At 40.1% G+C, this 14,959-nt stretch overlaps 1 protein-coding gene across 2 annotated transcripts; it reads left to right on the plus strand.

The window, feature by feature from the left end:
- The first annotated feature begins 7,301 nt into the window (after positions 1–7,301).
- Positions 7,302–8,865, plus strand: LOC147461239 (uncharacterized). Of its 2 annotated transcripts, XM_086508839.1 has the most exons (2): positions 7,302–7,829; positions 7,920–8,865. In XM_086508839.1, the coding sequence occupies exons 1-2, from the start codon at positions 7,334–7,336 to the stop codon at positions 8,741–8,743; spliced, it is 1,320 nt and encodes a 439-aa protein (XP_086364965.1). In that variant the 5' UTR covers positions 7,302–7,333; the 3' UTR covers positions 8,744–8,865. The 2 variants fall into 2 exon arrangements, with proteins under 2 accessions (XP_086364965.1, XP_086364964.1); XM_086508838.1 differs by having other exon boundaries at positions 7,302–8,865.
- Positions 8,866–14,959: the final 6,094 nt, after the last annotated feature.

Consider the following 14,959-nt stretch of genomic DNA (forward strand, 5'->3'; position numbering starts at 1 on the left):
TGGATGACCATAAATTCATTAAGCAAATACTCGATTACCTCATTGAGGAAATGCGTTTCCCTATCACTGGCAATTTCTATTGGCAGTCCATATCTTGTGAACACATACTCATATAAGAATGCGGTAGTGGTTCTAGCATCATTCTTTTGAGTTGCTTTAACCTCGGCCCACTTAGTCAAATAGTTCGTAGCTACAATGATATATTGAGCTTGGGTTCTATAAGCAGGTGGATGTATTGGCCCAACAAAGTCTATACCCCATTTTGCAAAAGCTCTAACTCCCATCATTGGTCTTAAGGGCATGCTATCTACACGTGTTGGCACTTTTGCTCGTTGACAAGCATCACATCTTCGAACATATTCTTTGGCATCTGTAAAAAGTTTTGGCCACCATATGCCTGCCATCAAGATTGCTCTTGCTCTGGTCTCACTAAAAAAGTAACCTCTAGCTAATCCAACATGTGCTTGTTCTATGATCGAAATATATTCGTCTTCATTTGCACAAAGACGCAAATGTTGATCCTTACCTCTTCGATACAATTGGTTTCCAATGAGAGCATATTCTCTTGCTTCAGTTTCACCTCTTCGATACAATTGGTTTCCAATGAGAGCATAGTCTCTTGCTTCAGTTTCAATTTCTCTTTGGCGGCTTTTACTCATATCCTTAGAAAATGTTCGGCTCGATAAGTAAGTAACTAGATAGTTACTCCACTTAGGAACAACTGACATTTGAAACAATGTTACGTGAGGTATGGGTGTTCTTTTTTAAACATTGAGGACAATCCTTTACATAAGAGCGAACATCACTTCTCATAGTTGGCCAAAATACTCCAAATCTCAAGATCCTTTGCATAGTTTGGTCCTCCGCAAAACCTATGCATGGATGTATCCAGTTGTGAACCCAAGAGTGATGCATCTAATCAGAACCACGTCTTGATGAATCCAAAAGTGAGCTCATGCTTATTCCTAAAGATGTCATTGTGAACCATGAGCTAATGTATCCATTGAGAACTAGCCATGATGTATTCATATAATCGTAGGATGAAATTAGGTTTGTGGGGGCAATTGTTAGAGTTTTAAACCTACTTTCATCCTATGCCTATGTGATTTGTCCCTAATGGTGATACTCTCACACACTCTAGTGGGAAGCAACACTACACTTTTCATGATATTTGTGTGCCACCTACATACCACTATCTCTCACCTAAGACTGCCACCTCCTATATTAGGACTTGTGTCTCAACATGTGGCTTATGGATACACTCTCCTAGTGCTACATAAGCACACGACTTATTGTACAAACTACATACACATATTATCAATCTACCTATTTTGTATTTTGATTGCTTACATCATCTTTCAATTAGCATGCTAGGTTAATGTCCTAATTGTGAATGCGACTAATGATTATCTTCCTTAAGCGAGCCTTACACTCGGTGCTAGGGCAAAAAAACCAGCAACATCCCATGTTGAAAAGAAACATAAACCAGTTACTATGGAAGCAGCAGGCACGTCAAGTGCCACGACCATTGTGCTACTTGGCACAACACCAAAAATTGTTATAGAACTTTAAAAGAGCTAAAATCAAACATGGGAATATAACAAGCTTCATAGGCTACAAGTGTTACTAGACAAGGCACTATGTCGCCACTACTCTAGTACACAGAGCTCCAGATAGGCTGCAAGCCTTATAAAAGAACAAAATAGTAGGGGACATGATTATTGATACATCAAAGAAACTAATTGTGCCATAATGTCCCAATGATACAATATGAACTAAACACACTGTTTTGGACATAGTAACTAATACTATGGGTGGCATGGAAATCTATGCTCAATGAGACACAATAGAAAAGCATTGTCTTTGAACTTAAAGACAATTTGATCAATTTTCAAGACATGATGAGTTAGTGGTAGAGCCAAATCTTCATACTCATCAAATACAAAAATGAATTATTGTAGTATGCCTGTCCAAGAGAGGATAATTGCCCAACCATTTGTAGATCCTAAGGACCCCAATGAAGTGAAAGAAGAGAGTGAAGGAAACTGAAATCATGAAATTTCAGCCATAAGGGAAGACCAAAAGGAAAAAATTAACGAACGAGAAATGGGAAGGGGGTTGAAACAAATTCCAGAGGAAGAACACACATACACATGTCAAAAAGACTTGATAAATCAAGTGGCAGAGAACACTACGAATAACTTTGCTTACCAGATACTGCCTAATGTGCCAGAGGCTATAAGAGGAACTTTGGAAGATGGTCAGGAAAGTGAAAGATGAGAATCAAGATGGGATGACATCACCCATTGTTGAAGTTGACCTTGTCAAAGGGTGATTGATGTCGACCTGGACATGCAGTCCATGTACAATGACCAAGGTAAAAAGAAATTGAAGGATAGTAGAGAGGAAATCTTTAGGAAGTTTCCTTCTTACTTGGGTCCTTATGAAGGAAAATCTATAGTCTTACCATCACAACGAGGAACTATCAGAGCAATTGTAGATTCTCAAGGGTTGCAAGAACTCATGTCAACACTAGTGAGATGCACGTTAACTGTGGCTGAACTGCTAAAAATAAGATCGCATATGGGGAAAGATGTTAGAAAATGTCTTGAGAAAATGGGAATCAAAAACCCAATTGAAACTTTAAACCTAGAAATGGAAGAGTGGAACCAACCCAAAAATGATGCAAATCGAGTTCCCATAAACAAAGTGGATGATTACTACGAAGGTGAAGAGGGGAACATCACACTACCCATAGAGTATCAAAGAGTAGAAACCATTGCAATACTGGATAGTGGGGTGGGGGTTGCCATTGCTACTAAATTTTTGAGAGAATTGGGGAAAACCTACCCTTATACGAACTCAATGAAATTGCAGCTAGTTGATGGCTATATTGCAAAACCTATTGGTATTTTGGAACACATGGTGATGACTTCTTGTGGAATTGAGTATGAGAATATGTGTGCTATTGTAGACTTTGGTACTGAGAGTAACTATGATGTTATTCTAGGAAGTCCGTTCATGTGGTAGTTAAAGATGGTTCAGGACTGGGGCTATGATTTTATCTACTTGTGCCACATGGAAAACACTTCCCACATCAACCTAATTGACCATAGCTATAGAGATGTACAAAGAACACCTGTAGAGGATTTTTCAATTCTGCAAAACTTCTACATAGTATGAATTCCCTGCATGGTTGCTCTAAAGCTCACTTATGGATATGTGGAGCTTCATACTGCGATAGTTCTATTAAGGACAAATGAAAGTGAGCGAGACCTTTTGAAGATCCTGACTATATACTTGAGCCTTTTCCTAAAGAAAAAATGGAACCCTTGGAGTGGACTCACATTATGGCCACCTTAGATGTGTGTGTCAATGAGATCATACATACCAAGTTTTGTGATGAAAATGGCTTGGGACTTAGTTTCTTCTCGCACGATCAGAGTGAATTCAAATAGAAATCCCCGAGAAACAACTGAGACTGGTGAAGTGGAATGAGGATTGCATTGAGAAGAGGATGGGGTCTAGGAGGGCCTATTTATTTTCCATCAGATTATGGAGGTGATTAACATTTTGACAAATAGATGCATGCCATGTGTGCAAGAATGGTGGGTGTGTAAGAGGGGTGTAAGAGTGGTCAAAGGATACACTTTCCCCCCCAAGGGATGGACAACTTTATCCTTCCATAACTCCTACACATGATCTCCGATTTGATCGGAGATTATATATCTGTAATCTACACGCTAAGCTCTTTCCATAGGTATGTTACATGATATAGTTTTGCCTGCTAGATTTTAAATTTCATTTCAAGGGGAAAATTTATAAACTAACCATTTTGCCTATTTGAATTCAAAATCTTTCCTTTGATTGATTTTCTAATTCTAGAGGTTTGACTCCCTTAAACTACCGAATAAAGAGACCCTCCTAGACCCCATTCTCTTCCAAATGGGAAACTGAAGTGCAGTGTTTGCGTATCCAAGATGAGATTTCTATTAGAGATCTTACCATGGATATTGATCCATCACATCTTGGAGCAAGATAGGAATTACGTGATGAATGTTACTATGACACCCTTGATACTCATGGATACATAGAGCTTAGCACAAATGAGGAAAAATCAAAGGCCATGAGAGTGATCTAGAAACAAAATTTGAAAATTTCTTTGATTTTCTAAATCAAAAACCCAAAAGACAACAACGTTACAGAGCACACAAAAAAGGGATTGAAAAACAATCCAATGCCAGACATTGAAGGAAAACAGTCTTACTTGAGATTAGTGGGCCCTTGATTGCATAAAATACAAAGTAACTAGAAAGCCAACTTCAACCAAAAAAACCAAAACCCACAGTAAGACAAACGACAAAATCTCCCAAAGGTGCATAAAAAACAGTGGATGCTGCTAGCAAACCTAAATGGACAAAGGTTGAGCAAAAAAAGAAGTACAGTAAACTGAAACAGACATTGAAAGAGGTTTGGACAACTAATATGGAGAGTGAAAATGAAAACGAGGAAGAGTCAGGAAAGGACGGAATAAGTGTATCTCTCATTACAAGAAGTACACTATTCAAGATTGCAAAACCATCATTGAACAACCAATGAGGGAGAAGGTTAAACCAATGAAATCTTATGATGGACCTAAGGATGCTAAAAGAATAGATCTTGCAAAACCGGGGGAAGAGCCTAAACCTGCTTATATTGCTATGGATCTATCACTCGATGAAGAAGAGTTGCTAATTCAGGCGCTCAAGGAATATAAGAATGTGTTCATCTGGTCTTATACGGATTTGAAGGGGATTGATCCTATCATTTGTTAACATGCAATTTCTTTAAAGCCTGATGCTAAGACAAGTAAACAATGCCCTTACACTTACAATGCGACATTTGCAAAGAAAGTCAAAGAGGAAATAGATAAGCTAAAGGAAGCTAAATTCATTTACGAAATTGAGCACACGGATTGGGTATCCCCAATTGTGGTGGTACCTAAGAAGAACGGAAAATTAAAAGTGTTATAACCAATTGACTATTAAACCTAAAATCAACACAAAACAACCTTTATGATTGAATGTAGCATTTTTAAGGTTATAACCAATTGACTATTAAACCTAAGATCAACACAAAACAACCTTTATGATTGAATGTAGCATTTTTGCTTATAGGGTGATGCCTTTTTGGCTGACAAATTCACTGACCACCTTCCAAAGACTCGCGGCTCATGATTTCAAAGAGTACTTGCGTATATTTTTAGAAATCTATATGGATGACTTATGTGTGCACTCAATGTAACACAAGGACCATATAGAGCATCGAAAAAAAGTTTTTGGGAAATGCCACACCACTTAGATCTACCTGAATCCAAAAAAATGTTTTTTCATGGTTGGACATGGCAAAATCTTGGGTCATATTGTGTCTGCCAACAGAATGTCCAAGGGTATGGACAAAATCAAGGTGATTGTGGACATGCCACATCCAAAAATAGTGAAAGAGGTTCAATGATTCATGGGACATTGTGGACACTACATAAAATTTATGGGACATTGTGGATACTACCAAAAGTTTTTCTACATGTACACAATCATTATCAAGCCTCTCTATGATTTAATTGTAGCCTTTGACTGGATAGAAGAGTGTGATAAATCATTTCAGAGGTTGAAGCAAGCATCCTCTTGTGGTCATAGAAGAAATCAGATGGCTGGTTTCCCATATCTAGCACCACACGCTCAACAATGGAGCATGATCGATCCCTATTACCAAGCACTCCAAATGGTAGCTGCTGACATGTATAATGTGTCTATGCAAGAGCACACACAGGATCAAAACACAATCTTAACACTACAAGGTGATCTTAACGAGGCTTATGTTAAGCTACATACGCTCAGAAATGAATAAGAGGATTTAATTGTAGAAGCTTGGATGACACCACCCTTTTTGGACCTAAAGTCAATGACATCCGAGCACGGTTCATGAGTTACCATGAAATGAAACTCCTTTCAACAGACACAATGAAGCCCTTTGCTCCCAAAGACAGAGCCTTAGCAACAGAATATCAGGGAGGGCTATAAGAGAAAGCACGACACTACTTCAAAAGACGATCCTACATCTACGACCAACCTCGTTTTTGATTCATGTCGAGGATGACACTTGTAATTCCAATTGATTGTGATATCTCTTCCAAAACCCATATCTGCTGCCATTATGTAATTTTGGAACCGAAAATGTAATTTCTGATCCTATTGCGACAAATCTAGCTTTTGTACCATAAAACCCGGAGCCACAATATAAAAGGCAACATTGTAAAGTTTTTTGTACGATCATTATCATGTATGATGAGCGGATAAGGTTTTCTTTGTACGTCGTGTGTTTTCTACTCTCTACTGTGACTTTCAATTTCTCGCATTGCATTGCACGATTGTCGCATCGGAATTCCGAGAGCACCATTGTGTTTGTCTCATCGAGTTCTACGTGTGGATACCTACATTGCAAGCATTTTGCAAAACTGAGTATCGACTTCTACGACCTTCTAGGTGACATTTCTCACTATCGAAGTGTCGTTTTGAGATTCCGTCAATTGCATGAGATTCCAGGCACTTAGGAGAAATTAGTAGGTAAGTCTGAAACCCGAAAAGTCGACTTACATCTGGTAGCCAGAGAAAATCGATTTTCTTCCCTGTGTCATATTACGAGTCCGACGACCCAATTCTATTCCATATAGTCTCAAGAAATTTCCTATTAAGTTTGGAGTCAATCAAAGCTAATTCACTCGAGGGTGTGCACATGGTTGGGAGAGAGGATTGAAGAATAAAATCGAAGATTCCAATAGTTAGAAAACACAACAAGTGTCAAAGTGGAATGTACTGTGTTCAACCGAGAGACTGACAACCTCCTGGAATGCCTCCATGCCCTAGCACGGCTTGTCCCCCAGGGGAGCTTAATGGCCCACGATCACTTGATGATATGGACAATCCAATTCTCTAAAGGGATAAAAATGGCACCCCTGGCATATGTGACTTCACCGCCTAGTTTATCGCACTTGTATTGCACGGGGTTGAACTAGAGATGTCAAAATCCCCACACCAAAGCGTCACTACTATGCTATTGAGTGTACTCTACCTTGGTTTACTCCCTAGTTTATCAATCCCTAATTTACTTGGTGATTCGATTCTGCTAAGCGCATGCCACACTGCCTAATTCGGGACCCCTTGTAAGTTGTGCAATAGTGACTAGGATTATGTAGGCCTAAAAGGATCAAAGTACATACACAAATTCCAATTTTTGGAGCTTGGTATGTCACAATTTAACCCAACGTTTGCATGATTTCAGTCTTGTAAAATTGATCATGCCGCTGAGGCGCAAGAAGTGGACAGAGGAGGAAGAGGAAGCTCTGATTTGCAAGTATGGCGAGCTCTTGAGCTCGGGGTTTCTGTCCAAGACAAAGTCGCGGGAGCGCAAGTTCGAGCCCATCGCTGCCCATGTGAACGCGCTTTTTCATGCCCGCAATCCTGTTGCCTACCCCTGGCTATGGACATGGAAGGATGCCTCGACCAAAGTGCAAAACATGCGCCATCAGTTCCTGGGTGTCAAAGCCAAGATACGCAAACTCGCCGGCGAGCTTGAAGCCTTTGATTGGGCGGATGGGCTCTCCCAGTGGTCCAATTTCCTTAAATACAAAGAGGTCTTTGGTGATCAGGAGCTTGATGTCAATGACTTCTTCACACCCTCCCATCCTTCTTCTTTGGCTCCTCCCTGCACCCATTTAATCTCAGCTCTGTCACAGCAGGATCCACGCCACCAACCGCATTCGGTGCGTTGCGGCCCCCTTCCTGGCAGTACTGGTATGCATTGTCTTTCAAAAGATTTGATAAATGATGATGGTATGAGTATGGAGGATCATAATAGGGTTTTGCTTCTTCCCTCCGTCAAAGATGGAGCAGCATCAATGGTCGATCAAGCCGTCTTGGACAGTCAAAATGGTGATCTAACTAATGGCTTAGACTTTGGGTACGATGGTACTGCTGGGGATAGTTTGAAAGATGCAGATGTGGACTATGAAGATGACGAAGGCAGTGCTCTAGCTTACACCAGATTGAAGCGCACTCGCCATTGTGGGAAGCTCGACTTGAGTTTTGACATAAATGCACATGACTCCAAAATTCTAGCACTTTTTGCTAGCCATTTCACAGAGCTGAATGAGAGAGCAGCCAGAAGAGAGGAGAAGCTTATGGAAAGAGAAAGAGAATGGGAGAAGAGGCAGGCATCAATTGAGACAGAGCTGGGAAGACAGAGGCAAGAGTGGGAAAAAGAGAGAAGGGAAATGCTAGAGATGTGGCATAAAGAGGCTGATAGGCGGGAAGTGGAGAGACAGGAGTGGGAGCAGAAACATGTCGTAGCAGAACGTGAGAGGAGGGAGATGGAGAGAGAGAGGGACAGGGCAAGGGATGAGAAGTTGGAGCGCGAAAAGATGGAGTGGCGAGAAAAGATGGAAATGCAAAGCATCAAACATCAAGCTGCCATGATGCAGATTCAGCTACAAATTGCGCAAAATCAGCAGAATGCATTGGCTTTACTAAGTGGAGCTCTTGTGCACATTGCTGGTAATGGAAACGATTTCTCACTTGAGAGTAGCTCTATCAGCCCTTTTGTCTCTCAGCTTCTTCAAAACTTGCAGACACATGGGAATGCCATTGGGCCATGCAATATTAGAAGAAATGCAAATGAAAGTAGTGATAGTCAGTTTGACACGGATTGAAAGCTATGGGACATGGGGAGAAATTGGTTTCCCTGCTCAGGCATGCACTCTTTGTATTTATTGCTCAACCTTTTTGTGCTTTTTTCCCTGAAAATGGAAAGCTCTTGTATTGAGACGTGTTTTGAGATTGTCTCTGCATACTCTTCTTGGTCTTCATTGTTTTCTGTGGCATTTGAGGCAAGCGACGAGAGGGCCATATTTCCTGTCTTGGTTCAGAATTGTGTCTTGATAAATGTCCAATCATGGTCTAATCGGTGATGCACAATTGTGAGAAAGGGGTCCGGCGACGCCTGTCCTCTTGTTGTGCTATGAAGTTGAGAACTGAGCAGCATGATGTGGTATTGAGAGGTACAAATAGTATGACTATGGAGAAAGATGGAGGGGGGACAGGAGAGGCATGATTAGGTGGAGTGAAGACTAGATGTGGATGACAAGATGCTTGACATCATTGCAAACACGAAGCGAGTATGATGATTACAGTTGATGGAAATTATTGGCATAAAAGAAAACAGCGTTTTTCATTTTGACACTAACAGAGAAATTGGGAGCGTCGGTTCACCATGTAGTGCAGGTCTACTCATGTGGGCAGTTTTGATTGAGAGAGAACTTAAAAGGTGCAGAACAGAGATAATCTTTTATGTGAGCAGTCGTGGTTGTATCAACTATTGCTTCGTACCCTTTTTGGTGAATGTTGCTCTCTCTGTCATATGGGGTAATGATGAGGAAAGATGTTTTTTGTTATTTGTGCAGGAAAAGGATATGCATGTCTGACGGGTTTTATCTTCCCATGGGTTTCTCTGTTATATGTATGATGTTGTCTCGCCTAGAGTCGAAGGCCCTGTGTGTAATCATTACTAAGCAAAGAGCTTTTCTCGAGCATGTCTCTTGCAAGTAGAGACTTCCAGATGTTCCAATGTTTTAATTCTAAATCTGTCATTTACATGTAAAGTTGTTGATTCATGGAGTGATACAAAGAAAGATACATGAGTATCTGGTTTTTATGACGCTACCATAATATTTTGGTCTCTTTCTGAAAGAAGCCTGAAGCAGACTTACGTCTATGGAAATTTCTCACGTCTTGGTTCTACATTAACTTTTGAGTCCTCACTTAGTGCAATCCAAGTCTGTACATTGGAGAACGGCCAAAAAGGTGAATTTTTTTCTGTAATCACACAGCTATTTGACGGCTTGCTAGAGTCCTTGGTTATGGCACTTACAAGATGCTCTTTTCAGCTCTAGTGGGGAATTTTGAGTTAAGAGGAATGCTGTCACTGCCTCGCTACAAGTTATGGGTGAAGCCTTTTTAGGAGATGAATGATGAGGTGGGGAATCTCCCCCACCCCCACTGTTCCGGTCCGGAGCAGGCGAGGCAGGAGCCGAGCCTGTTGCGTGTCTTGGAACAGTGGGGGTGGGGGAGATTCTTAACCGTCATGCCCGATCATAAGGCTCCACGTGTCCATGTATTTTTTCATAAGTTTTTGAAGCATTTTGTTACGTGGTTGTGAGGGTTATGGGCTGCAAGAAACGTGTCTTCTCTGCTACGAATGTACAGGTTCCATGGAGGAAAGACCTTGCACTTCTCTGCCCAGTTACTTTTCATTTAAACCTGCGTGAGTGCTGCCATCACTATTCACAATTTTTGTTTTTTGTTTTAAAAGTATGTCAACTCTGTTAATGTGTACAGGATGGCTATTTTCGTGCTCAGATTGACCTTAGTGTGTGTGGTTGTTTAGAATCATTTAGGTGCTGTAATCTTTTTCCTAATCTTGCATTTTGATTGGTTGGAATTTCGTTTGTGTGATATGATTGGTTGGAATTGTCTTGGTGAATTCCATTGGTGGAATCTTGTTGATTGCACTGTCCCCGTCCTTTTCACTGTGAGAATGTTAATGTAATGGACGGTTGAGATTGCTTGATGTGTTGGAATACACAGGCCCAAGGCATGACAAATATGTAGGTAGCTTGTAAAAGTGAAAGAGTCCACAACTTCTACGAGCTCTATGCCCCCTGCGAGCAATACCATAAGCATCGTCAAGGCATCCATGATTATGAGCATTCACTATGTATAGAAAAAATATGTACTGACCTGCGATTGTCTGTTATGTTACTAAGTAAGATCTATTTTGAGAGCAGAATACCTTGTCCTTAACATGGTCTAAGCTTTTTGTAAATTTGCCGAATCTTGGCATCTTCTATTATGTGGTAATCCAAAGAATCTATTGGATCTAGGGGTGCAGGTGGAATGTCTTTTGCTACAGTAGTCCATTATCAAAACAAGAATCCGAAGGATTTGTGAGCACACTGCTTTCTAACTAATAGCATGTGTCGCCCATGAGCATTATGGGATTTTGGAAAAGGTAAAAAATAAGCACAAGTGGACAAGCGATTTTGGCGGACAAAGGTCCTAGGAGTCGACCATAGGACCAGTAAAGCTCCCGCCTACAGTTGTGATGGAAAGGGGTCCTGAAGATAGGGGCCAGGGGCACTTACAATAGGAGAAGGTTGGGTGGAGAACACAACGCAGTAGTTCCTAGGGTCTTTCAACAATCCATGCTTGCAAATGAAACTCACAAAAGGCTTGATGAGAGGCAAATAGAGATGCCACAAGCATGCCATGATTGTGGCTACACAAATATTGATTGTGAAGTGTGACTAAGGCCTCCGAGGGACGCAACCTCATCAAAGTGTAGAAATTAAATTTCCTTTTGCAAACAAAAAGAGTGTAGAAAGCTAAGTTTAACAAGAATCTAGAAACCCTTCAAGTAGTGCAGAGATGAGAGATGTGTCCCAAATAATGTCATGTATGTTTGCCAATTGCTCTTTCACGTCTTTGATAACACTAACACGTACATCCACGGAACCAGCTTTAGCCATTTGTATAATCCTTAAGTTTCTTCCTCCAGGAAGCTAGACGGTCTTCATTGCACACATCACACAAAGAAGCAAGCATATCCTATGCTTGTTTTGAAGTTGTACATGATTGTACATGTGGGATTATATATTACTTCACAAATAGAGTAATCAAAGCATGTGCTTGGGCATCTTTTCCATCGCATCTAAGTTTCTCTTTTTGTACAGGTGGTGGATGTGCAGAAACAACACTAACACCCAAGAACAAAAAATGGTAATAAGTGTGCTCTCAAAAAGAAAATCCATAAAATCTGCAAATCTCATAGCAAAGCCTTGAAGTAGCAAAATATATTTAATTGTGACACAAATGCGTAGTGCTCATTTTTGGCTTTGATTAAAATCCGAAGTTGAGCAAGACATACACCCAAAGCTCCCATGACAACTACACTTCCCATAAAACCCAATGTGAGGTTTAGAGGAGGAGAGGTGCCTGTAGGAGGTAAGGTGCTTGCTTTAATATCATTGGTAAGGAGAATGCTTTAATACCATCGATGTGTGTATGCATCTCCCAGTGTGTGCCCATGTGTACCTGCTGCTTTCTATATTCCCTTCTTCACCCAACACATTTATGCTCCCTCTTCATAGACAATATGTGGGTAGTATGTGAACCTTTTTTGGAGAAATTCTTATTATTTCTTTTGCAATAGCATGCATTTTTAAAAAAAAATTCCAATACTATGCATAAAAGTCTTAGGTTTTCTAAAGATAGCCTACTATGTACAAGCATATAGTCTAGACAACTATTATGACTTTCCCTAAATATGGACGTAGAACACTATCCATACATGTCATAAATGTCACTACCACATTGATTCTCCAATGTTTGAATGATACTTTGGTTGAAACAAGTGATAAAACCTACCTTGGATGAAACGACATTTCCAGATACCCTACTTCACCGGCATCATACAACTTAAACAGGAAAAAAATAATCCAAGGCCAACGATAGAGATAAAAGTTCAAAAGTACATAGCTACTTCAAACAATTTGTTACATGAGTATCTACTAATGTATTTACCAATGGTTTGTGAGGTGGACCATGGCATTGAGGTGCTACTAGGGTCTAAAATGCTTATTGTTTGAGCCACTCTAAGGCCCAAGAGGTGGACCAAGTTTACTAAGAAGATCTTCTCAAGGCCCATGAGTGTTGCCTACACTTTTGGTAAATGAGAGATGGGCCCATGCACATGTGTGTTGGCTATAAGGCTATAGCCAAGCCATGATAAATACTTACCTTGTATGGATGAATTGTTTGACCAATTCCATTAGCCAAAGAAATTTTACAAACTAAAGGACATTAATGGGATTGCATGTACACTATGGTCTCCTTGCTATTAAATGCCATGACCTTAGTGTTCAAACGCTAAAAACAACTTCTTCCTACCCAAATATCATATGCTCTTGCTCAGTGCATGACTTGGAAGTAAAGACTAGCCTTATAATCATGCATGGCTAGAGGTACTTGTCACACAGTGGTGTTAAATAGTAACCACGTGCCAATCCTATGGGAAGGACAAGGGTCCTACGGAGCACGCTCCAAGATGGTGGCATAAGGGCCCCTATTTGTTATAAATAGGGGGTTGGAGGGGGGAGCCAAGTAGTCGCATTAGAGAAAAGGGGGGAGAAAAGTTACATGCAATCCGTGGATTTTGCATGCCATGCAAGTTCCGACCTTCTCTCTCTCTCTCTCTCTCTCTCTCTCTCTCTCTCTCTCTCTCTCTCTCTCTCTTGCTTCCATATTGATTGGTGTGTGAAGGCCCTCACGACGTAATGAGTTGGGAGATTTATCTGATAATAGTCATACACACTATAGGATGTTGTAAATTCCATATATCATGATGAACATTTAACTTATTTGATCTAAAACAAACATAAACTAGCTTATTACTTTTTTTGAACTATAATAGAAGTCTTTTTGAGCTTCGGTTAGGTTTCATTAATCTTGAAAGATTTATTGATAGGAGACTATGACACTTGGATTAGAAGGGGTGGTGGCCTTCTAATCAGAATGATGTTTTTTTTGCTAATAACTTGGGTTTATGAAGAAGGAAAAAGAAGAACATTTTTTCATATATCACTAAGCTTGTTAAAATAAAAAAAGTTTATAAGATGGACATGGATAACAACTGGTATGGTCCATTGATACCTGTAAAACACATCCATGGCTAACTGAATTGTTGTCTTGTTTGGATGGATGCAGGTAAGGACTCTATCTTATCTTGGAAGGTTTTTTTTGCTTTGACAAGCTATCTTACTCTGGATGGAACACTCACTGATGACTTGGGAAGTTCATTTACTTTCTGCTTACTCAAAGGGGATCTCTTTCTTACAAACATTGTACTTAAATGATTCTAATACTGAGTTATTTTTGTACATATCTAGTCCTTGTTCCATTACTAGCTGTCTTTTGAATGTAAAAATTCAGTTATGTCTTATTATCTAAGATTTAACAGCTACACACACACACGTACGTGCACACACACATACCCATAGGTGGATCAACCTGCACCAAAACAGGTAGGCTAGGACTCATCAAGAGCACCTTGGTGAGGGAAGCCTTTCTCCTCTCTTCACCAGCCCCAACGGATCCCTCCACTAAGCAACTCAAGTGTTTGTTCTTCTCCAATCGAGCCACCATCAAGAAGGTGCCTTGGTTTTCCACAGTCCATTAAAAGCGAGCACCCAAGGATTCTTTAAGAGTATCCAACTCCAAGTAAGTACGAGGGTGATACAAGAGTCACCATAGAGGTGGCGCAAGATCAAGCAAGGAAAAATTTCGCTCAACATTCTAGGTGTTGAGCTCTCCAAAAGTGGAAAAAAATATGTGTCTTATCTTTAAAAGAATAAAACAAAGTGATCATTCAAACCACAATTTTTTTCAACATAATTATAGCATACAACTATGATTTCTTGCTTACATGCACATGCACTATAGCATAGAGATCTCTTTTTGTAGGCATGAAAATTTTGTTGTGCACTAGTTTCTTACTCTTGAAAGCCACTGATCTACCTTCTAGAAGTAAAATTGCAATACCTCTAGAATTAGCAACTATTTCTTAAAAAAATGGTCCAAGTAGATCAATTATATCAAGTATAGGTATTGATGCTAAAGCTACCTTGAGATGTCTAAACTATGGTGGTGATCTTCTCTCTATAATAAATTCTCGCCTTTTCCTTTCAGGTGGTTTGTCACAAGAACAACAAGCTTTGCATAATTTTGAACAAATGTACATTAAAAAACTACCAAGCTTAGGAAATTTGGACTACTTCCTAAACAGTATGATGAGGCCATTGAAAAATAACATC

Source organism: Adiantum capillus-veneris, chromosome 3, assembly GCF_014529385.1.
Source record: "Adiantum capillus-veneris isolate H3 chromosome 3, ASM1452938v2, whole genome shotgun sequence".
NCBI classification, from domain to species: domain Eukaryota; kingdom Viridiplantae; phylum Streptophyta; class Polypodiopsida; order Polypodiales; family Pteridaceae; genus Adiantum; species Adiantum capillus-veneris.